The following is a 27817-nucleotide window of genomic DNA, read 5'->3' as shown; positions in this document are numbered from 1 at the left end:
AGAGAGAGAAAAACGCCACCCCGCACGAGAAAAAAACTGTTAACTTATTTCCTGTATCTTGAGCTCAGCTCGCTCGCTGCCTTTCTGCATTCGCCTCGGACCTGGAGGTTTGTGAAAAGCCCGAGAAAGCGAAATTGAGACAGCGAGATGCAGGCGATCAAATGCGTCGTAGTAGGCGATGGGTAAGTGGCTTTTCAATCTCGTTGGTGGCGTTGATCGCTGAGACTCCCGTGCCGTGCCGTGCCGTGCCGGGACGATGCGGATCAATTCAGAGACGGCAACTCCTTCGAAAACTTTTCATCCCTCATTGGAAAAAGCGCCCCTCCCTTCGGTTCGCGGGTGATGCGGCGCCCAGCCCGGCGCTGAAAGACACCGGTCAAAACGTGGTGAAGTCGGCGCCGCGGGCTACACGGTAGTGTGTGAAGTTCACCCAGGACAGTCGACCTACTGTAGCTTCCTGTGAAAAGCGCAGACGTCCTTTACAATAAAGCGGTGCTCATAGCGAGAGAGGACGGAGCCAAGCGAGCTGTACGCATTGGCGCACCGGGCAAAATTCGGTTTTGAAGAACAGTGACGCGATTTTTTTTTTTTTTTGTATTGCGGACCGAGCTCGCTGCCCTGCTGTAAAACGTGTAGCGCACCCCAAGAGTGGAAGACGGCCTTCCCTTTTAAACTGCGCTGGTTTCTGAGTACAGAAGTTACTTTTCGCCGGAGGAAAGGTGGAGGAGGAGGAGAGGGGGTATCGGTTGTAATAACTTTTTTTTAGCGCTCGCTTTCAAAGCCGGTGATTAAACAAAACAAACTTTGAAATCCACGCGAAACGAGGGAAAGAGCGCGGCGCGCAGCGACCTGCACACGCGTGCTGTCGAAGAGGGGCACAGATACAGTAGCAGGTCCCGCAGAGGAACACGAAGCCTACTAGTCCTGTGCAGCTGGACTCCTCCGGCTCAGAAACAGACTCTATTAGCCCGATCGATAGATCGAAAGGCAAGCGGTCTAGATCAGATACAGCATCAAGTCAAACCTTTAAAACGCGAATGTTTATCGGGGGACGGTCAATATTTGTGCCGAGAGTGCCGGCGCGAGTTAATTCATGCGTCTGTCTCAGAGTGACATTGTCAGTACAGTTGCTTGCTCAGTTTTTCGTCACGTATTTACTTCCTGATAGCAACGGAACGGATATATCATATACCCTGAGAAAGCCCTGTTTTTAAAACTCAAACGGCACAGAACCTGAGTGTTCAGAAGCGTGTTCCCTTGCGCCAGTGCTGTATTCTCTATCGTGGTCGAAGGAGGAGTGAATTGGCGATTTCGGTAGTGTCCTGGCTCTTGGGTTCTACGAGGCCCGGCAGGTAAGCGTGTCTTGCTGAAATGCTCTTTTAAACGAGTAGCGAACGATCGAGGAGAACACAGATCTGGCTGTGCATCCGGACATCACCACAGGCCTTTCAGACCCAGAAAGCGCTGCTGGAGCTAATCTGTAACAGTGCATTCACTCCATTTCTTTCTTGCTTTGACTGGCTCCACAAGCGAATCATAAAGGTTACTTGGCCCATCCACCTGTCTGGTCGCTAGTAGCTCACCCAGCTGGCCTGAGAGAAAGCAAGGTATTGGCTTCAACAACCCAGCTCCATACTCCCACCACTCTTTGTGCAAAGCAGTGCCTCCTGTTCTGACTTGAGGGTCTCATCCAGCTGTGCCTTTAAAGAAGCCAGGGTATCGGCTTCAACAACATGGCTGGGCAGCTTGTCCCACACCCCCACCGTCCTCTGGGTAGCAAGTGCCTCCTGTCCTCAGTTTTAAATGCATTTCCCCCTAGTTCCTACTGGTGCTCTCTGGTTCGTGTTTCACTGGTAATTGTGCCTTTTGAGAACCGTGAATAGTTTAATCAGGTCCCCTCACACAATCTTCTCTGGCCAGACAAGGACATAAGAGAAAAGGGTCCAGATGAGAGAGGTCATTCAGAACACCTGGCCCGCCCCGGTAGCTCTGTCACGGTCCACTTCTTGTAGAATCCCAGCAACTCAGCCGCAGCGGCATGGCTGGGGATGTCTGTTCCAGACACCCACAACTCTCTGTGCAAAGAGTGTCCAGCTGATCCCTCTCCTCAATGCACCTGCCTGTCCACGTTCCACTCATCTTCCAGTGCCCAGTTCAATTGCTCGCATCCTCGACAGTCATAATTCACCTGCCCTTTATCTAAGGTGACTCGTATTTTATTACATTAATTTATCATGAGGGTAGTGCAGTGCTGCAGAGAATTTATTTAGTGCACTGTTATGCACGTTGCTCTAAGAAAAAGGTCAGATGCAATATTCAGCCTATTCTCTACAGTTACACAATGAAGCAAAACATCAATGAGAGGTGGGGTAACCGTGTCCGGTGAGGTGCATGGTGACAAGACGGCTCTCCTGCAGCAGAGCAGAGACCTGGGCTCCTGAAACTAGAGTATGACGTACAGTTCGGGTGATTGCATTTTGCAAGGCAGAGAGCAAGGCATAAAGGCATAAGCAGGAGTGGCACTGACACACAGTGATATCAGCGGATATGATCCGGGAGGACTGCAGTCCCAGTCAGTCTTAGGTAGCTTAAAGTCCTCGATGAGAGTGTAAAAACCTGGAAGCAGTGGGAATAAGGACTGGTGAGGTGAACAGCCAATCCAAATCAAGTCATTAAGAGTCCAGGGTGGAGTGAAGGCCGGAAGACATGGCGCCCCCTACAGGGCCAGGAGAGAACATCACCTCCTGCCACCTTATTGCTCCTGTTTCACCAGCCCATCGTCGCCTGGCAGCGTCTTGTGAACTGGAAATAGTGTAAGGTTTACACAGCCACTGTGCACACTTACACCGAGGAAGGTTCAGGGATGTTGCTTGTGAAGCAAGGAAATGACCACGTTTCATCCACCCAGCTGTTGCTAAACGTCTTGCTAAATACGGTGCTTCTGGCGATGGGACCTCAGGAAGTGTCTGTCAGGGGTTTGCAGGGATGAAGTTTCCAGGGTAGAAAGTGAGTGAGGTGACATGATGGAGGTGGCCTGTGGCTTTAGGAAAGCAGGCAAGACTGGCAAGGAAGATCCTCTCGCCCACACTTAACTGCTCAAACCGATGGGTCGTGGTTCTGCTGAACTGGATCTGTTCAGCCCTGGTCCCGGCCCAGACATGGCCCGGTTCTGACCCCGGAGCTCAGTGGCAGGAAAGCCTTCCTGCTCTCTCTGCTGTGCCTCGTCAGCGCGGGCCATACCCAGTTAGCCCGGTGCCAGGCCTGGATCGCTGCTCCGCTGCGCACACACACCCAGGGACTCGTGCATCACATTCGAATGCTTCCCGAGAGCGTGAGAAACAGGCACTAGGCTCCAGAGGCGAGCGGCATCCGAGAGGCGTTGAGCAATTTGACATTAGTGGCATGGAGCTCCTCTCGCCCACCCGCGTGTCCAGAAGCACAGCAGCCCTCTGCAGAACAAGGCGTCTGCAACAGGGGCAGGCAGCGCTGGCGAGAGGGAAACCGCTGCCCCAGAGAGAGGGGGCGGCCCGACTCAGAACTCAGAACCAGGGCCGGCCAGGTCGCGCTGGGAGTCCTGGAGACGGACCCGGAGCCGGGCGGGAGGCTGGTTCATCAAGGGCACACCAGTGCCACCGGCTTACAGAAATCAGACTGAAGCACGACAGCTGCAGGGGACAGGCCAGAAACGGGACAGAAGACACGAGATGGCGCCTTATCGCGCACAACAGGGCGACAGCCCGCGATCTTATCTGCGTGCCTGAGATGGAGACAGAGCGAGGAGGGGGCGGCGGTGAGCTAGATCGTTTTGAAAAGCGCTTCCTGTTTTTTTCAACACGCGTTTGCGAAACTCTTCAGTTACACTTCCTCTTCACCCTCTGCTAGCTCTCGGGGCTCGGCAAGTTCCCCTTCTGCGTTTCGGCAGCAGCTTCTGCGCGCCTGCGCCGGCCTGCGCGCCCTCCTCCTCTCCCAGGGGGGGGGGGAGGGGACAGTGTGTGCACAAAGCGGACCAGCAGACCTGTCCAGGAGAGGGGTGGTGGGGGTTTTATGATTCACTGCAACTCGGAAGCAGTGAGAACACGAACATGGCCAACGTGTTAGTGTAGGAGGCTGGGAGTGTCTCATGATTTGCACAAGAGTCACGAAGCTATTAATTAGAGAAAGAGTGGATGTGTGATTAATCGTGGCAAGGCTGGGTTCCACAGAGGACTAGCCAGGAGGGAGGCGGGGAGAGCCAAGTCTCAGACCCATGTTTATACACTGTCAGTTGGTTGCTGTGCACTGCCTGGACTGGGACCCTGGCTGTGATCGGGCTGTAGGGGCCCATCCTGGACTGGGACCCTGGCTGTGATCTCCGGGCTGTAGGGGCTCATCCTGGACTGGGACCCTGGCTGTGATCTCCAGGCTGTAGGGGCTCATCCTGGACTGGGACCCTGGCTGTGATCTCCAGGCTGTAGGGGCTCATCCTGGACTGGGACCCTGGCTGTAGGGGCTTATCCTGGACTGGGACCCTGGCTGTGATCTCCAGGCTGTAGGGGCTTATGTTGGACTTAGAAGCTCCTAGTGGTCCTGAGAATGGCATTTTTGCATTTCGTTCTGTGAAACTGAGAATGGATGGAAGTTAAAGGTGAAGCCTATTTACCGCGGACGTGAGACAGGTTCTGCTTTTTTCTCACTTGACTGGCCAGATCTTTACCAGCAGGTATTATCGGACGCAGACGAGTGGAAAAGGTTTATTATTAACTACACAGTGTGGGGAGTTCCCACGTTGCGGAACCACACAGTGACACGATGTTTCCTCCTAATGTTAAACTCTTCCCGAGCTCCTCTATATGGACACTTTTCCCAGAAGAAAAGAGGAGAGCGGTTCCCTTCTTCTTGGAAGCATCGGAAGAACTTGGGCAGTGTCCTGAGAGTCCACGCCGGGAAGGGCGCCCTCAAGAAACAAGAAATCCCTCAAGATTGGATGACATCCTCCAATCAGGGCAGCAAATACTTCTTTACGCAAAGAGTGGTGGGAGCCTGGAACGAGCTTCTTTCAGGGAACAGCTAGATGAGATCCCCCAGTCAGGACGGGAGGCACTTCTGTACACAAAGGGTGGTGGAGGTGTGGAACAGAGGGCCCCACAATCCCTGGCTCAAGGCAGAGCTGGTTCCTCTCCCAGGGCAGGGACTCTCCTCAGAGGCTGGGCAGAGCCACTGCCACTGCTGGGGGATCCCCTTTCGCCAAAGTCCCTCGGAATAAGAAATCCCCGATTAAACTGGAAATGAAGCCAAAGTCCACGGTCAGGACCAACAAGGCTGGTGGGAAGAGATGAGGAATTTAGCCGAGAGCAGGAGATCAGGGGGTCCCCTGTGTGTCACAGTGTCGAACTCCCGCACAGCTGGGAAGCAAGTGAACTGGTTCTCCTTCATTTCGGGGATCCCCTCAGGCCGTCTCACAGGACCGCCCCAAGGGTCCTGGGACCACCGACCCCCACCGATCAGGTGGGCCAATAAGTGATCACCAGGGAAAATGTGCCATTGTGGTGGTGGCCAAAACTCTGGCTTCTTTCAGGGAACAGCTGGCAGAGATCCTCTAGTCAGAACAGTGGATACTCCTTTACACAAAGGTTTGTAGGAGTGTGGAACAAGCTGCCCAGCTATGTTGTTGTTGAGGCCAGTACCCCAGTTTCCTTCAAGAAACAGCAGGAGGAGATCCTCCAATCAGGACAGCAGATACTTCTTTATGCAAAGAGTGGCGGGGGTGTGGAACAAGCTACCCAGCTATGGGCTTAATGTCTGCCTCCCATCTGTAAGTGACCTGTAACTCTGTCTCTTACCTTCCCTGTCCCCAGGGAAACCAATCTGCTTCCACTCGTCATGCAGGGAGCTCAGGGCCTTGTACAGATGGAAACGGCAAGCAGCCCTTTAGGCAAATGTTGTACTGCTTCCCTGTAGCTTAGCAGGAGTGTGGGCTGGCGTGACACTCCTGCTCTGGTAACGGATATGGTTGTGTGGCTTCCTGGCTGCTGAACGCCACGATAATGACACTCAGAGATTCGGTTTTGAAAACGAGCTCGAGTGCTTGCCTAGTTTAAACACAGCGAGCAGCACAAGCAAGTGCTTTTGCCAAGGGAACTGAAGGTGCCTTTCACACTTTCCAGAACACAATGTGAGCGTTATCTGCAGTCCCCACTGAAGGTCAAGCAGGAAAGCTCAGCTGCTCTAGTTAGTGATCAATCTTCTGTCATCTTTAAGTCCCTAGCTCTGTTGTGTGGGGAAACCAGAGCACCTAGAGGGAGCCCACACAAACCCGGGGAGAACATGCAAGCTCCACACAGACAGCTCCCAAAACCCCTGCAATGCTAACCACTGTGCCACCCTTTCTGACAACAGACGGGCCTGAATCGCCACGGCGTCTGCCTGGCCTGCGAGCTCCGCGCGAGGAGGTCGCCGTCACGCCCTGTCATCTGTCTGCTCTGACACCTCTTCTCGCCTGCGTCTCGGTTTGGTTTTTTCTTTTTTGAAGAGGAAATGCAAAACCCCCAGCCTGGCTTCCTGCAAGTCACGTGGGCCCGCCTGTTGCCATGGTTACCTTGGCGGCCGGGGGTGGCCGAGAGAGAGCGGGAGGCCGACCGGCAGCGCCTGTGCTTCCGGCGCCGGTCCAGCGCCGACCCACGGCAAAGCGGAACCGCCTCAGGCCCAGATTTAGCTCACCGGCTCCTCTGCGCCGGTTCTGCTTTTTTGTTTTTTTTGTGGGTTAAGAAAAACACCCCGCGCCACGCCCTTATATAACCACCCCCTCTGGGAATTCTGTCGCTGGCATGCGTGCCAACCTGGGGCACAACGAAGACGGGCATGTGGGCACGCACGCACGCACACGCCACACGTGCCCACCCGTCGGAGCCCCTGAGCTCGGTGGTGCCACCCGGGACAGCCAGTGCTGTCTCTCTCGCTCCCAGTACGGCAAGGCTGTGGGCGTCCAGTGAGCTGCCTGACTGGTGAGCGGTCTGACTCGCTCCGATCTCTGGGGACACACACACACACACACACAGTACAGCCGACGACACCACACAATGTCATCACACACACACAGTACAGCCGACAACACCACACAATGTCATCACACACACACACACAGTACAGCCGACAACACCACACAATGTCATCACACACACACACACAGTACAGCGGACAACACCACACAATGTCAACAGGTCATCACACACAGTGCAGCCGACAACACCACACAATGTCATCACACACACACAGTACAGCCGACGACACCACACAATGTCAACAGGTCATCACACACACACACACACCATCATCAATATGTAAATATGCTCAAGCAGGGAGCTGCGTCAGGCTGCAAAGGCACAAGTAAAGGGTTCACACCTGAAGAAGGCTCCACAGCTGAAACGTTGAGCTTCTTCTCCTTTAAGCATTACTTTAAACCTGTACTTGTTCCAGTGTGCGAGTATGAGTCGGTAGAAGGTAGGAGGCAGTGGTGCCAGTCCCAGGGGCAGTAGGGCAGCAGAGCTGCGGGCTTGTTGCCCCCAGCCATTCACAGGTGTGTAGCAGAGGGGGGGCTGGGCGCGCTCACAACGCCACATGAATAACAGAGCGCTGTGAAGGCACGGTGAACGCGGGGGGGAGAGAGAGAGACACAACAGCTCGCAGCTGCAGGAAGTGAACACGGGGGGCGGGGGAACCCTCTACCTCTCGCGCACGGCACCTGATGTTCCGCAAGGCGAAATTCCTCTCGCGTCACGAGCTCGACGCGACCCGGCAGGAATGCGTCCCGAGGCGCCGCATTCCGCCGCGGCGTGTCCGCGCAGGCCGGCCGGTCTCTTGACCCGCGGGGGCGGCGGGGAGGCCTCCCCACGAACAGGAGAGAGTTGCAACAGGTAACGGGAAGTCCCTGCTCCCCCATCGCCATCTTCCTATTTCTGGTGTCCGGGTTTAACCCTTCAGAGGCCGAAGTTCTGTTTTTGTTACTAAAGAGTTTCTCAATGAAACGACAATTACGAGAAGTTAGAAGTTCTGCATTCGTGTTGAATATTGTGATAACAGGTGGTCAAAGGAATGTTTTAATCAAGGTGTGCAAATAGTTTTCCCAGATTGCTAAAATTATCGGGTTTTTTTACGTTTTGCAAGGATGATAAGCGAGATGCATTCACAGACGATACAGCTAGAAACAACGACTCGAGTCAGACGGAAAAAAAACACATTTAGGTGTGGAGAGGCTGCAAAAAGCTTTCTTCTTTCATTCGCTCAAGGGAGAACTTAGCAGCGTGAATGCGGCCGAGATTCGGCGTTTATAATGGCTCACAGTCCACGCCTGCTCTGCGGGAGACGAACTGACCAGGGTGCCCACATTCACAGCTCCTGGACTCTTTGCGACTCCGGGCCGGACGTTCTCGGTCCGTCGGGTCCGCCGTAGAACGTTAAAGCCGAGCCGAACCAAAACCGAACCACGTCTTCCCGTTCCAAGTCTATAATGTCCGCAGTGGTCTTTCTCGCCCCGAGCAAGCCCTGCAAGCGCCGCTGGTATAAATCTGTGACACTCACTTTCAGGACGTCCTCTTGAATTTCAGCATTCCAGCAGAGCTGTGTCCTGAGGGCGGCTGTCCTGTCTCTCGCTTACAGACGTTGGATGGGCGTGCTTTCCCCCCGACTTCTTAACACGCCGAAAAGTGGCTTTTAAGCGATCGATAACGAAGCTTCCGGTACATAAAAGGCAGCCTTCCGGTTACCGGGGACTCCCTATACAGACGCGACTCAAACTAAGGGTTTTAATTTAAACCTCAGACGCAGAGTCCAGAGCTCAAAGCCAGTAGCCGGGGGCTGTACCAATAGTAAAAGACTGTGTCCTTTTCTTTTTCCCTTTCAGAGCTGTGGGGAAAACTTGTCTTCTCATCAGCTACACTACAAATGCCTTCCCCGGAGAGTACATCCCCACTGTGTGAGTATCTGACCCCCGATCATTCAGTTTTGATTTGGCTGAAGCTTTCATCCGAGACAAGTCACGTTTAACAGCCGGCCCTCTGGCTGGAGGGACCAGTCTGACGCGTGCAGTGATCTGCTCGGGGGCACGGCAGCAGGTCCCTCCCCTGGGATTTGAACCCGCAGCCTTCCAGAGGGGCCTGGACATCCGATCGCTGCCGACAGCCCGGGCCCAGACCTCGGCGTCGCTCGCTCTGACTGAGAGCACAACTCTGCAGGGGGTGGTGGTGGGCAAAGACGGCTTTCAACATCTCCCCCGGCCGAATACAGGAAGTCTGTCCTTGAGGGGGGCGAGGGGCTGGCTTTGCCGGGAAGACAGCCGGGCTCAAACGGGACGCCCTCTGTTCTAATTGGATGATTGGCATCCAGAGGGAGTGAGATTCTGCACTCAGGAAGAGGAGCAGATCTAATGAGTCTGAGTGGATTTGGCCACTGTCTTGACCTCATGGGGGGTGTATAAGAGCAGGCGGGGGGCAGGAGTCTGGGCAGGGCAGGAATCAGGGACTGATCCTAGAACAGCTGAAGTCCTGCCCGCTTCTGCGCGGCCTCATCAGCAGGCAGGAATGTGGCCTCGGGGTCAGAGAGGCCTGACGTGTACCAGGGTCGCTGGCCAAACAGGATCAGCTGGCGTAGACAAGAAAGAAAAGCCGGGGCATTTCGCAAGGGAAATGAGGAGTGATTTGTCTTGTAGAGTCTCCCAGGCAGGAGGATCTGGTGTCTCATCGTGACGCATGAAAGTGCAGATTGAAGACTGTTTTTTTTAAAGCAGCAGGTCACGGGTTACTCCGGGGAAAAGCCTAGCGTGTACTGGGTAACTCCAGCTTGAAAGAAGACACCTTTTCACTCGGGAGCTAGTGGCTGGGACGTGTTTAGCGGCTCTGCTCAAGGACACGCAGGAGGGGAGAGCGTCACCTCCGAGAGGTCACGACCCCCGGGAGGCGTGGCTGACTGAGGCTTCCTCCCTGCAGGTTTGATAACTACTCCGCCAACGTGATGGTGGACAGCAAGCCGGTGAACCTGGGGCTGTGGGATACGGCCGGACAGGAGGACTACGACCGACTGAGGCCCCTCTCCTACCCGCAGACGGTAGGGCCCGCGGGCTCCCCGTGCAGCACAGCACACTGACTCGCACACGCCCCGGCCACATCTGGACCCACAGCTCCCCCGTGTCCCCGTCCCCTCTGCCCCAGTCCTGTAATACACCACTGACCCTACCGCACTGCAGTCTGTATCACCTTGGTTCCATATCCCTTACTGGACGTGCTCCACCCTGGAGCCAAGATCGCTACAGCCTAGCTCCCAGTTCCCTCTCTACCCTGCTGTTCCTATAGGATTTATACACTGTGCTCCCAATGCCCAATTCCCTCTCTACCCTGCTGTTCCTATAGGATTTATATACTGTGCTCCCAATGCCCAATTCCCTCTCTACCCTGCTGTTCCTGTAGGATTTATATACTGTGCTCCCAATGCCCAATTCCCTTTCTACCCTGCTGTTCCTATAGGATTTATATACTGTGCTCCCAATGCCCAATTCCATTTCCAGGGATTCCCCATGTCTGTGTGTTGTCAGCCTGGGTGAGCTGCCATTTCACGTAGAGAAGGTCTGTACTGTTTTATATGACAGTGCAGCGATCACCACCCGTAATTTTTCCTGCTTCCCATAGAGGGCGCCAAAGCTATCGCTGCCCAACTTATTGAGAAGCCCGAGGTCCGGGTCAGATTGGAAAAAGCAGAATCCCAGTCACTCCGCGTTACCTGCTGATCAGCTCCACGGCTCCAGCGCGGCGGCGCCCCCTGGTGCCTGAGTCTTCTTTCCTTCTCTCCCTCAGGACGTGTTCCTCATCTGCTTCTCCCTGGTGAGCCCGGCCTCCTACGAGAACGTCCGGGCCAAGGTGAGTGACCGGTGTCCCCTCGGCAGCGGCTGCATCTCCTCCTCCTCCTCTTCCTCTCCACGGGTCCGTCCTCCACCCAGCCCTGTGTGCTGGAGCTTCTCCCCGTTGTCGCACGGAGATCCCCCTGGCGGACCAGTAGCTGACTGACCGGACGGTCTCGTGAGGCCGGCGAAGAGCTTCAGCAGCACAGCTGGGCAGCTGGTTCCATGCTTCTGCCAGTTCCTGTGCCACTGTTCAATCTGAAGAGGGTCTTGACTCTGTGAGCACCTTGGAGTATTATGAATATAGGCATCAGGTCCCTTCTCTCTTCAAGACTAAAGAGACTCAGTTCCTTCAGCCCAGAAGCATACGACACTCCTATTAGACTAAGGAGACTCAGTTCCTCCAGCCTGTCAGTGTGGGACACTCCCTTCAGACTAAAGAGATTCAGTTCCTCCAGCCTGTCAGTGTGGGACACTCCCTTCGGACTAAAGAGGCTCAGTTCCTCCAGTCTGGCAGTGTGGGACACTCCCTTCAGACTAAAAAGGCTCAGTTCCTCCAGCCTATCAGTGTAGTTCATTCCCAAGAGCCCTGAAATGTACAGTTTCCAGTTGCTCCTCTCTGGACGGATTCTAGTGCAGCCATAGCCTTTCTGTCACATGATCAAATGTGTACACAATATTTTATACCAGGTCGTCTTATTAATGCATTATAGGCTTTAATCACAACATCTTTATCACACAACCGATCATATCGGCAGCCTGAATTCTGATAGTTCTATTGCCTCACAGGAGAGGGCAAACGAAGGCAGACTTTTAGACTCAAAATTGCCTTCAAGTAAATATGCCCTGTTGTGTCTGGAGTGGAAGAGTCCCTGGTGCAGTGCGCTTCCCGAGTTTGTCACTGGTGTGGAACAGGTGGAAATATTTGGTAGTACTTGTGCTAGACACTAGGTGGCAGTGTGTGCACACTCCAACTACTGACGATTAGCTACGCCTTGGTCCGCGGTGAGGAGTGTGCAGTGCGCTCCGTGAGCAGGCACGCAAACACTGCCTAGATCACCGGTCGACACGGCGACGGGCTGAAGGGCCCGACAAACCGACTGACTTGAGCGACGCAGTGGCTGGGTGACGTGTGGAATCGAACTCTGCTGGGAAAAGTCGCGCAACTAACAGACGTTTCACAAACCACAACTTAAGACCAAAGTCGTTCAAGTAGGGAGCTGCGTCAGGCCGCGAAGGGACCAGTACAGGTTTATTCCGCGCTGAAAAGAAGAAAATAAACGAAACGTTTCGGCTGTGGAGCCTTCTTCGGGGCCCCAAGAAGGCACCCGACTGGCCTTTGTTAAGTTTGACACCCGAAGAAGGCTCCACAGCCGAAACGTTGTGTTACTTTTCTTCTCTTTTTCAGCAGGGAATAAACCTTTACTTGATCCTTGGAATAACGTCTACATGAAAAAAAAAATAGTTTACCTGAGAACAATTTATCAAGAGCTAGTAAATGCGCAATAAACACTTGTTTACGGTTTAGCGTTTCCTGAACCAGACTCCAGTACTGTAATACACGTGTCACTCCGGAAACGCGGATCTACAGTGGACATGAGAAGTCTGCCCACCCTTATGGAAATGGCAGGTTTTTGTGATGTAAAGCCAGACATTATTCATCTTGCTTTCTGGCTTTACATCACATAAACCTGCCATTTCCATAAAGGTGGGCAGACTTTCTATATCCTTTGCACGTAAACATCCCGGAGCAGAGTTTTACTCGAAAGAGTAAATACCACCAACCCTCTCAGCTAGGAGGCTGGGTTAAGGAGCGAGGGGCACCCCTCTTTTTTTACTGGTGTGACCGACTTCAACCAGCCCCCTCGACACCACGCGTGTCCGCGGCGTGAAGCGCTCCTCTCGTGCCACCGCGACCAGCTCCTGGCCGCCCGGGACTGAGCCTGAGGGCGCGGGACGTGGTGTAAATAAAAAAAACAACCTAAACCCTTTAAATACAAGTGAATGCGGATACCGGTGCGGCCGGCACAATCGCTCGACGCGTGAATTGAAGACGCCAGTTCGCTGATTCGCGGTGGACACGGCGGAGCACGTTTTCGGCTCCGATGGGATGCGCAGCGCGCAGAACAAGTGGATTGCAAAGCTCTCGCTCCCTCTCTCGGAAGGGGGAAACGAGACCTAACCCCTGTGCTCCCCCTAGAAGACGAACCGCCCCGGAGCGACGTGACAATTTCACACTACCGCTGGTTAGATCTCCCCGGCTGACGCTCGCTGTGCCGTTGCGTGACCCGAGCGGCGTCAGGCCACCCGGGTATCCAGTGCCTGCGAGCGCCGTGCAACTCTTCACCTCCCGCACACACGATGCTGCGAGATTAATTTTTAAATTAGATGTGCTCGCTCCTTTGGCTAAAATCTCTTGATAACTGCCCAGGTCCAATTAGACCAGCATTTCCGTTCTGTGTCATTGAAGGAGGGAGGCGAGTTGAGACCAGAACGTTGTTGCCGCCAGGGCGTTAGAGGACAGAAAGATCGAACGCTTCGTCTACAGGTGTGCGTGTGTGTGTCACTCCCCCCCCCCCCGCAATTCGCCACCCGAGGATGAGGCGCTATCTGAGCGCAGCTAGCAAGGGCTGCTGAACTTGAACTGCAGTAAACATGCGGCCGTTTTCAAACCGGAGGTCTGATAGTAGCATATCTGCAGAGAACCCAGACCCCAGTACTCTGTGTTGAACAGCCTGAAGGGATTTCTGTCCACTGGATTCACGGATCAAAGCTTCACTTTAGTCTGGGCCTTGGACAGAACAGACAGCACAAATCTAATAAGCAGAACATTAAAACTAGCTTATAAATGAGAGGAGGTCATTCTAGACTTATTTACCCCTGTTTGTGAGTCAGTAGCTAATTGATGCGAGGCTCTCAACCAGCTGCTTCTTGAAAGAAGCCAGGGTTAGCTTGTTCCACACCCCCACCACCCTTTGTGTAAGGAAGCACCTCCCGACCCAGTTGGAGAATTTCATCCGTTTCGTACATGAAATCCAGAGAATTGTGTCCTCAACATAGCTGAGCAGCTCGTTCCACGCTCCCACCACTCTTGATGTAAAGCTGGGTTGTCCTCTATTTAAATGCGCTCCCACTTAGTGTCCCCCCTTTGCCCAGTAGTTTATGTGTCACTGTTCATTCTGAACCGATGAATGGGGGAAAAAGAAGTTAATCCAGGACGCACCTAGTTACAAACAAACTCTCGCCGACAAAAGGCCAGTCAGTTGTTAGAAAAGGAGACCATTCGGTTCGTCTCTCAAGGTCTTCAGCCCGTCCAACAGGCTGAGAGGTACCCCGCAGCTCGCAGGCCTGCTAACAGTACCTGACAGACAGAACTGCACCCATGCTGAGCCAGAGGATCCAGTCCCGTCTCTACAACTTCAGCCACGCAAATCAGTCCGGCCCAGTTTTTCACAGCCACGGCCCCCGAGAGCAGAGAGAAAAAAAAAAAGAAGTTTTCAAAGTCCAAACGATAGCTGCTGCCCTCGTGCGACGTCATCCCCTTTCCGTCCCCCAGATAAAACCGCAAGTAGCCTTTTCCATTTTTAAAACAAATTCCGTCGCGTCAGACGTGCGGAGATGGAAACGGAGTATCCATGGTAACCTTTCCTGATGGTTATACCTCCGAAGACGCGGAGCTTCGTGGAAAAAGCAGGCCGTGCTGAAACAGCTGTCGATATCGGTGGTTTCATCCACTTTTAATCAGTAGTAGCGATGAGTGATGATGGTGTTTAGTCTGATAATCACCATCAGAGAGAGGAGACCCTTGCCCATGTAATTACTTATCATCCACACAGAGTATCGCTAAAGCATTGTGGGTTGCTTTGCTCCTTATTTGTGCTTTGTCTTTTGCCTGCAGTGCTCTGCCCTTATGGGGCAAAACTGAACAACACGCACGACCCGAGTGGTCATCCTTGACACCTGGCTTATAGGCCATTGAAAGTCTTCTCTCCAACCAGTCCTTAAGTATCAGAGTGCGTCAAAGTAGCACCTGGGTTCGTTAAGCAATTAAGGACCAATTCAGGTTCAAAGTCCTGCAATGGCAGAGATTCCGGGTGCCCAGGCTTGCCACGCCCGCAGTAACCGGGGGCAAACTCACGAAACCTTCAGATGTTAATTATGGCTCTCCAGTCTTAAGAGTAATTAATATAGATATCAACAAGTGGCTAATTACAAAACACCCCCTGGTCGTGCTTAAAGATTGTGGCCATCCTGCATTTGATGCTAGTAGTATTATTGTTTTGACACAGCTGGCAACAGAAGAGGAGGTTTCCCGGATGTTTGTTTAAAACAGCAACAGGGGCCCTCATTAAAGTCTAAATTGGATGCCTTTTTTTTCTGCTGCTGCTGCTCCTCCTCATCAGGATTTAAATCGGCTCGGGCAAGCCTGGCAGAACAAACAATCAAGCTTCAGTTTTCTCAAGAGGCCGCAAGAGCTCAGCGTGCTCCCGGGAATGCGTACATCAACGCGGGAAGAAAGACTGAGAGTCAAACTGAATTGGCCCTCCAGGCAGTGTGGCTTTTTCTTGTAAAGAAACGGGCATTTGTGAAGGTCAGCGATGATCAAGACGGGAGCAGCGCAGCGGTACGGGGCGTAGTGTGAGTGAGCGAGCGTGCGTGCGTGCGTGCGTGTGAAGGCTCCGTGGCGAGCCCAAGGTCCGTCCGTCCTCAAGGCTGTCCGGTCTTTGTTCTGACTGACGTTGGCCTTCCTCCTCAGCATGTGCTAAGAAAGGACAGAGACGTGTTTTGTTGTGAAAAAGAAATCGCGCGTTGAGATGCACTTGTGGCCAAACAGAGCCGCGGTTGCCATTGGTTTCAGCCTCTGCAAGAGCAACAGAGCTGACAAACAGCAGCGCTGTCTTCGCTAAATTACTTCATTCTGCAAAAACAGAAACAGCAGCTTCGTGACAGACTAGATCATTGCTCTGCTGTAGCTGCTTCATTACTCTGTTCTCAGAGCTTTGTTCCTCTGGTCCAACAGCACCACTCCTCTGGTCCAACAGCATCATTCCTCTGGTCCAACAGCATCATTCCTCTGGTCCAACAGCATCATTCCTCTATTCTAACAGCACCACTCCTCTGGTCCAACAGCATCATTCCTCTATTCTAACAGCTCCACTCCTCTGGTCCAACAGCATCATTCCTCTATTCTAACAGCACCACTCCTCTGGTCCAACAGCATCATTCCTCTATTCTAACAGCTCCACTCCTCTGGTCCAACAGCATCATTCCTCTGGTCCAACAGCATCATTCCTCTATTCTAACAGCACCACTCCTCTGGTCCAACAGCTTCACTCCTCTGGTCCAACAGCACCACTCCTCTGGTCTAACAGCACCACTCCTCTGGTCCAACAGCATCAGTTGTCTGTTCCATGCCCTGCTCTACTCGGGTTTGTGGTTCTTGTCTAACAGCTTGACAGCTTAATTACTACCCCCCCCCTCCTCCCCCCTCCCTCACAACCTATCGACCTTCTTTGCATTTTGGTCCTTGGCCCAAAAAACAAGTAAGACGTTTTCTCCAGCTTGCTCGAGCCGACTGTGTGTGTGTGTAGTGACTCACTTGCAGCATTTAGAGGGAAAAAAACTGTTTTCTGAACTTCACCGACAGCTTCCCCCCCCCCTTGCATAAAAGAATCTTTCTTTGCTAAACTCGCTGACAAAGGGAAAGAGCTGATAGGGGGAAGAAAAGGCTGGATAGATGACACTCTGTTTGTCAGAAAGTGTGCCGCGGTGCTGCTGGGGACAGTGCAGCCCCTCGTTAATGAGATGAGGCTCTGAGGGGAGAATCGCTAGGTGCTGAAATTTCAAACAATGGGAGCTAAATATAGGATAGGAAAATTGTGCCATATTACTGTTGGCATTAGGGCATTTTTGTCTCCTCGTGGTGCTTTAACTAAAAAACAAGACGTTTTCTTGTAACTTCCCCTCTGCCGGTTGCCATAGTGCCTAACTAACTAACTAACTAACTAACTTAACTAGCGGGAGCTCATCAGCTGATGGAGCTCACCCCAGTGCAGGCTGGGCTGTAATAAACGCGCATCGTGGGTCCGAGCCTGGTTCCTGGCCTGTGGTTGATTATCAAAGTAGCTCCTGGGTTCATTAAGGAATTATAAGGACCAATTCAGCACTTGTTGGAAGGTTCAAAGTCTGTAATGGCAGAGATTACTGTGGCAGAAAAGCACTCCATAAGTGTAAGGAATTATGATTATTTCTAGTAGTCCAGGTGGGGAGCTGCGTCAGCGTGCGTAGGCTGCAAAGGAACAAGTAATAGGTTTATTCCACACTGAAAAGAGAAAAGAGAAAACACAACGTTTCAGCTGTGGAGCCTTCTTCGGGTGTAAGAAAGATAGGGCAGTCAGCAAAGATAATATAGCAGGGAGAAATATAGGGAGAAAATACATTTGACCCAAGTTGTTTTGGAGGCATTTCAACCAGCAATTTGGGATGCCATAAATGGGGGTCTTGGCCAAGTAGATTGTACATCAATACCAGAAAAAGCTTTCCTTCCTGCACAGATAATTACTAATGCACAGATTGCATCGCCAATTCATGTCACAGAGACCAGTACAATGGAAAATTACAAGACTCGGCTCGGTGCTTTGAGAGAGTCACTTCGATCGGTCCTTTTTTCCTTTATCTCCAGGACGACGCGTCCATGTCCAGTTGACTGAAAGAGGCTGTAAAACATACAATTGCAAATCTAGTCAGAAACAGCACGGCCAAGAGGAATTAAACGATTTTTTCTTTCTTCTGCTCTCAGACGTGCGTGAGAAGAAACAGCGGGGGGTTTATGGGGAGTTCGATAACAAGGGGCCAATTCTGAGAGCCGGGGCTGGGAGAGAGCCGAGGGCACAGCTCAGGATCGACTGGCCCGCTCCATTCACACCCTGTCCTTGGGTTCTGTCGCCATCTAGTGGTACCCGGAGGTGCGGCACCACTGCCCTTCCACCCCCATCATCCTGGTGGGCACCAAGCTGGATCTGAGGGATGAGAAGGACACTATCGAGAAGCTGAAGGAGAAGAAGCTGGCGCCCATCACGTACCCCCAGGGCCTGGCCCTGGCCAAGGAGATAGGTGGGCATCTTCCCGTGGGTGCGTCGGGCGACCAGGAGGGGGCGACGTGGGGCTCGCATAGCTGTGAAATCAGGCACCTTGTCCTCCGCTGCCTAGTTTGATGGGATTCCGTTCAGGATCCGCTGGGATGGGGAAGTACTGTGGGAAGCTGGGGGGTTCCGTTGGGAAGCACTGTGCTGCAGAGCAATGGCAGGGCCTGTCAGACACAGGGGGTCCACCGCGCCCGCCGGGCAGTGCCCCGGTCACGCTGCAGGGCTCCCGCGAGGCTGGGAGGCCACAGGGGGGCCCTGGGGCAAGACGGCTAGCCGGAGCCGCTCAGGATACAGCTCAGGATCGACTGGCCCGCTCCGTTCACGCCCTGTCCTTGGGTTCTGTCGCCCCCTAGTGGTACCCAGAGGTGCGGCGCCACTGCCCTCCCACCCCCAGAGTTTCGTGCCGCTGCTTCACCGATCACTCTCACCCCCTGACCTCCAGCAGGACTCAGACTTGGACCAGTGCTGTCTTAACCCTTTCAGGGGCCTGTTCAGTGAGTGTATGTGGCCCGCAGAAAGATCACAGGTTTTCTCACGGACCTGAGAGAGTAGGATTCACTGGACTGCCTGAGTCTGTGGCTGACACAGGGGCTTTAAAGACGCCATCTTTCTTCATGCCTCTCGGTGTATGACTCGTGTCGCCACCAGATGGCGCCGCGGCTGCGAGTGGCACCTCGGTTTGGGAAGTCTGCACGTAGGTAAATAGCCCTGACAGGCTAAATCTTAAAAAAAAGCTTTTCCCTCAGCAGAGAGCGATTGCCTTTTCATAGTTTAGACATTACAGCAAACAGACTGATACTAATTTGATTTATTTAATTAGATAACAGTTGATCTGAGCTCTGAACCAGCAACTTTACTGATTGGCCGATGCTGAAACCTGCGTGGTGACTAATTTCTAATTTTCCAGTTAATGCTCAGGCTTGAGGGATGTTGTATAAACAATTTTTTTAGAAACCAGCTCCTAAATTGATCAATTTTACAGCATTACGAACAGATGTCTAGCCACCAATTGCGAGCCACAGTATTTGCGTTTTGAAGATAGTTTTAAAAATCATTTTTTTCTCCATTTTTACTTTCTTATGCTCAAAAGCACATGACACTGGCACGTGAGCTCTTGGGGTCCTAGGTTCAAGTCTGGCCGGGGGCACCTTCTGGGTGGAGTTTACACGTTCTTCCTACAGCCACAGGGGGTTCTGCTGGGCTTGCACTTTCGAACCCCAAAGACTGACCGATGTCTCTAAACTCATCTCGTCCAGCTGTCCCTTGAAAGAGGCTGGGGGCGCCGGCTTCGACAACATGGCCGCACAGCTTGTTCCCCACTCCCACCACCCTTTGTGCAACAGCTGTCCTACCGTCCTCGGTTTTGAATGCACCTTCCTGTCGTTCTGGCCTTTAGTGTCTTTTTGGTGGGTGTTTCCTCATTCTTGCTGGAGAAGTCGGCAGGGCTGACGGCAGCCCTTGGAGATCCGGAAGACTCGGATCAGGTCCCCTGGGAGTCTCCTCTGTCCAGGCCCTCAGTCAGGAAGAAGGGGCTTTCAGATGCTAGAGGGGTGGGAGGGTGGTGATCCTATTCCGAGAGAGCCCTATAAGCAGAAGAACGTCAGACCAAGTCCAGCGGAGCAGGGAACAGTCCTGTGAGCAGGAGGCGCTGGACGGTGACGCTGTTGTGCCCCACAGATGCGGTGAAGTACCTCGAGTGTTCTGCCCTGACGCAGCGAGGGCTGAAGACCGTGTTCGACGAGGCCATCCGGGCCGTCCTCTGCCCCCAGCCCGCCAAGGTCAAGAAACGGGGCTGCATGCTGCTCTGAAGGTAAGAGGGACCAGGGGCAGCAGGCCAGAGAGGGGGAGAGGAGAGAGAGGAGAGAGACGAGGGGGAGAGGAGAGAGAGGAGAGAGACGAGGGGGAGAGGAGAGAGAGGAGAGAGACGAGGGGGAGAGGAGAGAGGAGAGAGAGACGAGGGGGAGAGGAGAGAGGAGAGACGAGGGGGAGAGGAGAGAGGAGAGAGACGAGGGGGAGAGGAGAGAGAGGAGAGACGAGGGGGAGAGGAGAGAGAGGAGAGAGACGAGGGGGAGAGGAGAGAGGAGAGAGAGACGAGGGGGAGAGGAGAGAGAGGGGAGAGGAGAGAGAGGAGAGAGAGGAGAGAGATGAGGGGGAGAGGAGAGAGAGGAGAGAGACGAGGGGGAGAGGAGAGACGAGAGAGACGAGGGGGAGAGGAGAGAGGAGAGAGACGAGGGGGAGAGGAGAGAGAGGAGAGAGACGAGGGGGAGAGGAGAGAGGAGAGAGAGACGAGGGGGAGAGGAGAGAGGAGAGAGACGAGGGGGAGAGGAGAGAGACGAGGGGGAGAGGAGAGAGGAGAGAGACGAGGGGGAGAGGAGAGAGACGAGAGAGACGAGGGGGAGAGGAGAGAGGAGAGAGACGAGGGGGAGAGGAGAGAGAGGAGAGAGACGAGGGGGAGAGGAGAGAGGAGAGAGACGAGGGGGAGAGGAGAGAGGAGAGAGACGAGGGGGAGGGGGGAGAGGAGAGAGACGAGGGGGAGGGGGGAGAGGAGAGAGACGAGGGGGAGGGGGGAGAGGAGAGAGGAGAGAGATGAGGGGGAGAGGAGAGAGGAGAGAGATGAGGGGGAGAGGAGAGAGAGGAGAGAGACAAGGGGGAGAGGAGAGAGGAGAGAGACGAGGGGGAGAGGAGAGAGGAGAGAGACAGGGGGAGAGGAGAGAGACGAGGGGGAGAGGAGAGAGAGGAGAGAGACGAGGGGGAGAGGAGAGAGAGGAGAGAGACGAGGGGGAGAGGAGAGAAGAGAGAGACGAGGGGGAGAGGAGAGAGGAGAGAGACAGGGGGAGAGGAGAGAGAGGAGAGAGACGAGGGAGAGAGGAGAGAGACGAGGGGGAGAGGAGAGAGACGAGGGGGAGAGGAGAGAGAGGAGAGAGACGAGGGGGAGAGGAGAGAGGAGAGAGACGAGGGGGAGAGGAGAGAGGAGAGAGACGAGGGGGAGGGGGGAGAGACGAGGGGGAGAGGAGAGAGAGGAGAGAGACGAGGGGGAGAGGAGAGAGGAGAGAGACGAGGGGGAGAGGAGAGAGAGGAGAGAGACGAGGGGGAGAGGAGAGAGGAGAGAGACGAGGGGGAGGGGGGAGAGGAGAGAGGAGAGAGATGAGGGGGAGAGGAGAGAGGAGAGAGACGAGAGAGATGAGGGGGAGGAGAGAGGAGAGAGACAAGGGGGAGAGGAGAGAGACGAGGGGGAGAGGAGAGAGACGAGGGGGAGAGGAGAGAGGAGAGAGACGAGGGGGAGAGGAGAGAGACGAGGGGGAGAGGAGAGAGGAGAGAGACGAGGGGGAGAGGAGAGAGGAGAGAGACGAGGGGGAAAGGAGAGAGGAGAGAGACGAGGGGGAGAGGAGAGAGGAGAGAGACGAGGGGGAGAGGAGAGAGAGGAGAGAGACGAGGGGGAGAGGAGAGAGACGAGGGGGAGAGGAGAGAGGAGAGAGACGAGGGGGAGAGAGGAGAGACGAGGGGGAGAGGAGAGAGACGAGGGGGAGAGGAGAGAGGAGAGAGACGAGGGGGAGAGAGGAGAGACGAGGGGGAGAGGAGAGAGGAGAGAGACGAGGGGGAGAGGAGAGAGGAGAGAGACGAGGGGGAGAGGAGAGAGACGAGGGGGAGAGGAGAGAGACGAGAGAGACGAGGGGGAGAGGAGAGAGAGGAGAGAGACGAGGGGGAGAGGAGAGAGACGAGAGAGACGAGGGGGAGAGGAGAGAGACGAGAGACGAGGGGGAGAGGAGAGAGACGAAGGGGAGAGGAGAGAGACGAGGGGGAGAGGAGAGAGAGGAGAGAGACGAGGGGGAGAGGAGAGAGGAGAGAGACGAGGGGGAGAGGAGAGAGACGAGGGGGAGAGGAGAGAGACGAGAGAGATGAGGGGGAGAGGAGAGAGGAGAGAGACGAGGGGGAGAGGAGAGAGAGGAGAGAGACGAGGGGGAGAGGAGAGAGGAGAGAGACGAGAGAGATGAGGGGGAGAGGAGAGAGGAGAGAGACAAGGGGGAGAGGAGAGAGACGAGGGGGAGAGGAGAGAGACGAGGGGGAGAGGAGAGAGGAGAGAGACGAGGGGGAGAGGAGAGAGAGGAGAGAGACGAGGGGGAGAGGAGAGAGGAGAGAGACGAGGGGGAGAGGAGAGAGAGGAGAGAGACGAGGGGGAGAGGAGAGAGGAGAGAGACGAGGGGGAGAGGAGAGAGGAGAGAGACGAGGGGGAGAGGAGAGAGAGGAGAGAGACGAGGGGGAGAGGAGAGAGGAGAGAGACGAGGGGGAGAGGAGAGAGGAGAGAGATGAGGGGGAAAGGAGAGAGGAGAGAGATGAGGGGGAGAGGAGAGAGAGGAGAGAGATGAGGGGGAGAGGAGAGAGGAGAGAGATGAGGGGGAGAGGAGAGAGGAGAGAGATGAGGGGGAGAGGAGAGAGAGGAGAGAGACGAGGGGGAGAGGAGAGAGAGAAGAGAGACGAGGGGGAGAGGAGAGAGAGGAGAGAGATGAGGGGGAAAGGAGAGAGGAGAGAGATGAGGGGGAAAGGAGAGAGGAGAGAGATGAGGGGGAAAGGAGAGAGGAGAGAGACAGGGGGAGAAGAAGAGAAATGAGAGAGACAGGTGAGAGGAGATAGACGGGGAAAGGAGAGAGAGAGAGGAGAGACAGGGGGAGAAGAGATAGACGGGGGAAGGAGAGAGAGGAGAGAGATGGGGAAGAAGAGAGGAGAGACAAGAGGAGAAGAAAAATGGGGGGAGAGGAGAGAGATGAGAGAGGTGAAAGTCCGGAGGAGTGGGGGAGCGGAGAGAGAGAGAGAGACGGGGAAAACAAGAACGAGAGAGACAGGGGGAGAGGAGAAAGATGGAGAGAGACAGGGGGAGAGCGATGGGAGAGACAGATGAGGAGAGAGGAGGAGAAAGAAAGAGGGGGAGCCTGGAAGAGGGCGAGACCGCGGGAGGAGGAGGAGGAGGAGGCACAGACAAGAGGCCGAAAGAGAGGGACCAGCTGTGTGCCGCTGAGAGAGCGACAGGAGGGAAGTGACAGGAATTTTGTAACTCTGACTGAAAAGAGGAAAAACGCTTAGATGGGGGGGGGGGGACTAATGACCAATTCATTTTCTTTTAAAAAAATCGGCTACAAAAACCCATCACCGAGGTGGGTTACATTCTGAGGCCCGTTTTAATGAACCTCAGCCACCACATTCTGCCGACGCCTGCGGAGAATGTCGATAAGGAAACTAATTATCTCCGACAGGGCTGGAGCTCAGCCTGCTGCCGGGGTAATCAAGAGGCAGGGAATGCACTGGATTTAAGGCCTGTCCTGGACATAGCCAGTACGAATACGTTACAAAAATAGACCACTTGCCCTATATAAAGGGGGGAGGGGGGCCCTTCACCCCCATAAACGTTGTGTGAGGAGAGGAAACAAGCTGTGTCGCCTCACCACCTGAAAAGCAAGGGATGTTGTTTCTGGCTTGGGGACAGTCAGCCACCCAGTAGGGGGCGGTGTCTGCGAGTCAGCCTTCTTTCTCCCCCCCCCCACCAGGCACGTGGAGCCCCCCTGTGAGGACCAAGCCCACCACCTCTCCGGGAGTCTGCTCTCTCTTCTCCACTGCAGTTACCTTTCTCATTATCTGTCTACTTTTCCTAAAAAAAAACAAATTAGTGTATAAAAATTCAATTTATTTAAACATTTACTAATAACTAGTAGTAAGTAGCTAGAGAACAAGGAAACGGTGTCTTCTTGACATGAGCCAGTATCGTACTGTTAATGTACAGTCCGCATAGCCCTTGGACTGTAACCCACTAAGCCTAACACTGAGTAATTATCAGACTGGTGTGTACTGATCCATTTGTATTATAAGGCTGTACAAGAGAATTTACTGTAAAGTCGTTAATGTACTGAAGCATTGTTTCAAGATCATATCTGGTTAAGATGCTATTTGGCGAGAGATGCACAGTGTGTCTACGCATTTTAAATCGCAATAAAACTTACTCTTTATACGTTTCGTTTCCTGCCTCGGCTCACATCCACTCGGAGTTTCTTTGGGTACGTTCTTACAAGGGTTAGCGGATCTAAACGGATAGCGATCAGGGACCATGAAATGAGGGTCCCAGGGTCCAGGTGTGTGTGTAACAGGTATGAAGTGTGTTAGACTTTGTCACTGGCAGATTTAATTACATTTAGGCTTTATAGGAAACTTCAGCACCTACTTTAAGTGGGAGAGGTTCTTGAGGAGAGTTCGGGCACCTGGAGCTCAACAGGAGTGAAAAGTCAGGGGCTCTCCAGAGCAGTGAGCTGTACTGTAGCTACAAGATATCATGTACCCCAGGGATCTCTGACCCTGGTCCTGGGGAGCCCCAGTCCAGCCAGTCTAACAGGTCTCCCTAACTCAGGGGGTCCCCAACCTCGGTCCTAAGGAGCCTCAAACCAGTTAGTCTTATACGTCACCCTATATCAGGAGTCTCCAACTTTGTTCCTGTGGAGCCCCAGTCCAGTTATTCTTACAGGTCACCCTAAATTGGGGGTCCCCCACCCTGGTTCTCTGGAGCCCCAGTCCATGTATAGTTGTTGTCATTTATTTTGACTCAACAACACGCCTTTCCCTAGGACATAGACATGGGTGTAATATGTACTGTATATAGCACAATAATCACAACGACAAAACTGCACACTATAATGACTCATGGAAAAACATGGAACCCCCCAGAGAGAAAGGAATACCCTTCGCTAAACTGGGATCTAAGGGAGGTCATGACTGCCCGCTGCCCTTGAAAGGGAGGGGGATCCTGTTGTGAAGCAAGCCACACATTCTGCTGTTCCTCATGTCTGTTTTGCCTACAATACAAAATAATTTAAAAACATTAAACAGCCACACACCAACATGGTACTCCTGAAAAATCACAGGGATCGCCGACTAGTTCCTGTCAAAAGCTCCAGAGAGTCACAGTGAAGAGCCTGTAGAAACAGGAGAGGATTCCTGGAGTCAAGTAGGATACTCGTGGGAACGCTGCTGGATTTCTCTGATGAGACGCCTTCTGACAGTGGCAGGTGTCTTAATTATTCTTAAGCGGGGAAGACTGGCGCTTTAACAATTAATCACTACGATATTGCTTGCTTTCGTGTTAACCCCTGTGGCTGCCAACGTCAGATTGTTTTTAAAAGACCCAGAACATACAGCAGGTTTACAGGCAAGAGGAGCCCGCCCAGCTCATTTAGTATTTAGCACCTTGTTGCTGTGCTCCTCTGAGGATCTCCTCCAAATGTGTCTTGAAAGAAGCCAGGGTATCGGCTCCAGCAACATGGCCGGGCAGCTTGTTCCACACTCCCACCACTCTTTGGGTTAAGAAGCGCCTCCTGTCCTGACCGGAGGATCTCCTCCAGCTGTGTCCTGAAAGATGACAGGGTAGCGGCTCCAACAACATGACTGGGCAGCTTGTTCCAAACCCCTACCACCCTTTGTGTACAGTAATGTTTGCTTTGAAACCTTTTAAAGGTTCTTCCACATAGTAGACTACTGTTTGCTATTTCATTCAAAAAGTGTAAACCCCTGGTATCTGTAACCTGTTCCCGGCGACGTGCTGGCACTGACTCACTCTAAACACCACATGCAAGTCTACAGAGCTTGTGCATTACTGCCCTGTATCCACGGTCAGTTCACTGCTCCCATTAGTCTCACTGTGTCATTAATTTACCTGTTGCACCTTTTAATGACCCGAGTGCCCACCTGAGTGCCCACTCTGCTTCTCTCCTGCCCCTGCCTCCTCTCCACTCCCAGCTTTGGCTCTCTCGTGCTTAAGCAGCTGCTGACTTTCCTCTCGCCCTCACGCCCGAAGAAGGCTACGCAGCCCAAACGCGTTTCTTTTCTTCTCTTTCCAGCCTGGAATAAACCTTAACTTGTTCCTTTGCAGCCCGAGGCAGCTCCCTGCTTGAACCACCTTTTACTTCTACCTCATTCCTTGACCTCAACACTTCATGCAAATGGTCTGTAAGTCAGCTAAGCTAATTGGATCGATTGGTGAATTGACTGGTTGGTTGACTGGCTGAGACCGAGATGGCCTGCAGACCCAGCTGGCAGGGCAGATAATGAAATAGGAGCCTCCGGGCTGCTGCTCGTTCCCTGGGGGCATGTGGGAGAAACACCGCCCCTGCCTCCGCCTCAGCCAGGAGACACACCGCCGGGCAGACAGGAGCGTCTCTCCAGCCGCGAGACGGAGACTTCAAAACCCCCTGACCCCCACCTTCAAAGAGCCCCCCCCCATCCGCCTGCCTTTCAACTCTCCTCCAGCCCGCGGCGCGGCGATCGGGCGCTGGGCTCCAGCCGCTGCTGAGTCACGGGGTCCGATTCCCTGGGACGCAGCCGGAGTCTCCGGCCAGGGGGATGTGCCGCCCTGAATGGGAATGTGGTGGCCAGAACTGGGACCGTACACTGTGTTTACAAACACTCTGTGGAAGCAGCAAGCACTGGGGTACAGGAATGCATTTCTAAACATCATCGAACCCTGAACCTCCAGCTCCTACACAGCCCCACCCCCACCACTCTTTGAACGTCCGCGCCAGGGCCGCCCCCCACGTGGTCGCCCCCCAGCGGCAGTTTTTTTTAGGAACTTTTTAGGGTTTTTTTTTATGAACTGCAGGCTTTTGGGTTCTCGGATTCGATCAACTAAGTAGAAACGTAAACAGACAGACTCGGTTCTTTATCTCTCACACCTCTCTATGCAGATGCAATCAAACATTAGATCAGAAGCATAAATCTCCAGCAACTGACACTGACGTACTCGCAAGAGTCACCCACAGATGGTAAAGCTTGAAATGAATCAAACGCCAGGAGGAGACTTCCTGCTACTGTAGGCGGAGATTTGTTTTAAGAATGATCTCATATAAAAAGTGCAGTTTGTGTGCTGAAATCTGGGTTCTTAATGCCTGAAAAATCAAAGTTCCTGGGTTTTTGATCCAGGATGAGCCCCTACAGCCCAGAGATCACAGCCAGGGTCCCAGTCCAGGATGAGCCCCTACAGCCCGATCACAGCCAGGGTCCCAGTCCAGGATGAGCCCCTACAGCCCGGAGATCACAGCCAGGGTCCCAGTCCAGGATGAGCCCCTACAGCCTGGAGATCACAGCCAGGGTCCCAGTCCAGGATGAGCCCCTACAGCCCGGAGATCATAGCCAGGGTCCCAGTCCAGGATGAGCCCCTACAGCCCGGAGATCACAGCCAGGGTCCCAGTCCAGGATGAGCCCCTACAGCCCGGAGATCACAGCCAGGGTCCCAGTCCAGAATGAGCCCCTACAGCCCGGAGATCACAGCCAGGGTCCCAGTCCAGGATGAGCCCCTACAGCCTGGAGATCACAGCCAGGGTCCCAGTCCAGGATGGGCCCCTACAGCCTGGAGATCACAGCCAGGGTCCCAGTCCAGGATGGGCCCCTACAGCCTGGAGATCACAGCCAGGGTCCCAGTCCAGGATGAGCCCCTACAGCCCGGAGATCACAGCCAGGGTCCCAGTCTGGGATGAGCCCTTAAAGCTTTTTACCAACAATCGCCCTCTGCCTTTTCTTCCTCTGTCATGGCTTCTACCCGCCTCTCCTCGGTGCACTGCAACACAAAGGAGCCTCTCACCTCCGCCGGGGGGCTGTTGGCTGGAGTGCTCTTCCCACGTTCCCAGCACCTGACTGCTGCTGCGTGCTCTTCTGTGCAGACTGCCAATCGGGCTCTAATATGGAGTTCGCGGTGGAGGACTCTGATTCTGAAGAGGGGCCGCGGGAACTGCAGAGGCTGCCTACCTCCGTCCTTCGTCTTAATGCTCCTGAAGTGGCTCCGAGT

General features: G+C 53.9%; 1 protein-coding gene across 2 annotated transcripts; it reads left to right on the top strand.

The window, feature by feature from the left end:
- The first annotated feature begins 35 nt into the window (after nucleotides 1–35).
- On the top strand, nucleotides 36–24001 carry rac2 (Rac family small GTPase 2). Of its 2 annotated transcripts, none has more exons than XM_088930165.1 (7): nucleotides 36–182; nucleotides 8876–8947; nucleotides 9957–10074; nucleotides 10818–10880; nucleotides 17815–17974; nucleotides 19684–19816; nucleotides 23544–24001. In XM_088930165.1, the coding sequence occupies exons 1-6, from the start codon at nucleotides 148–150 to the stop codon at nucleotides 19812–19814; spliced, it is 579 nt and encodes a 192-aa protein (XP_088786291.1). In that variant the 5' UTR covers nucleotides 36–147; the 3' UTR covers nucleotides 19815–19816; nucleotides 23544–24001. The 2 variants fall into 2 exon arrangements, with proteins under 2 accessions (XP_088786291.1, XP_088786290.1); XM_088930164.1 differs by lacking the exon at nucleotides 36–182 and adding an exon at nucleotides 7732–7889.
- Nucleotides 24002–27817: the final 3816 nt, after the last annotated feature.

The sequence above is a fragment of the Atractosteus spatula genome, chromosome 13 (assembly GCF_055471065.1).
Source record: "Atractosteus spatula isolate fAtrSpa1 chromosome 13, fAtrSpa1.hap1, whole genome shotgun sequence".
Taxonomy (NCBI): domain Eukaryota; kingdom Metazoa; phylum Chordata; class Actinopteri; order Semionotiformes; family Lepisosteidae; genus Atractosteus; species Atractosteus spatula.
This window is presented reverse-complemented; position numbering and strand designations above follow the sequence as displayed.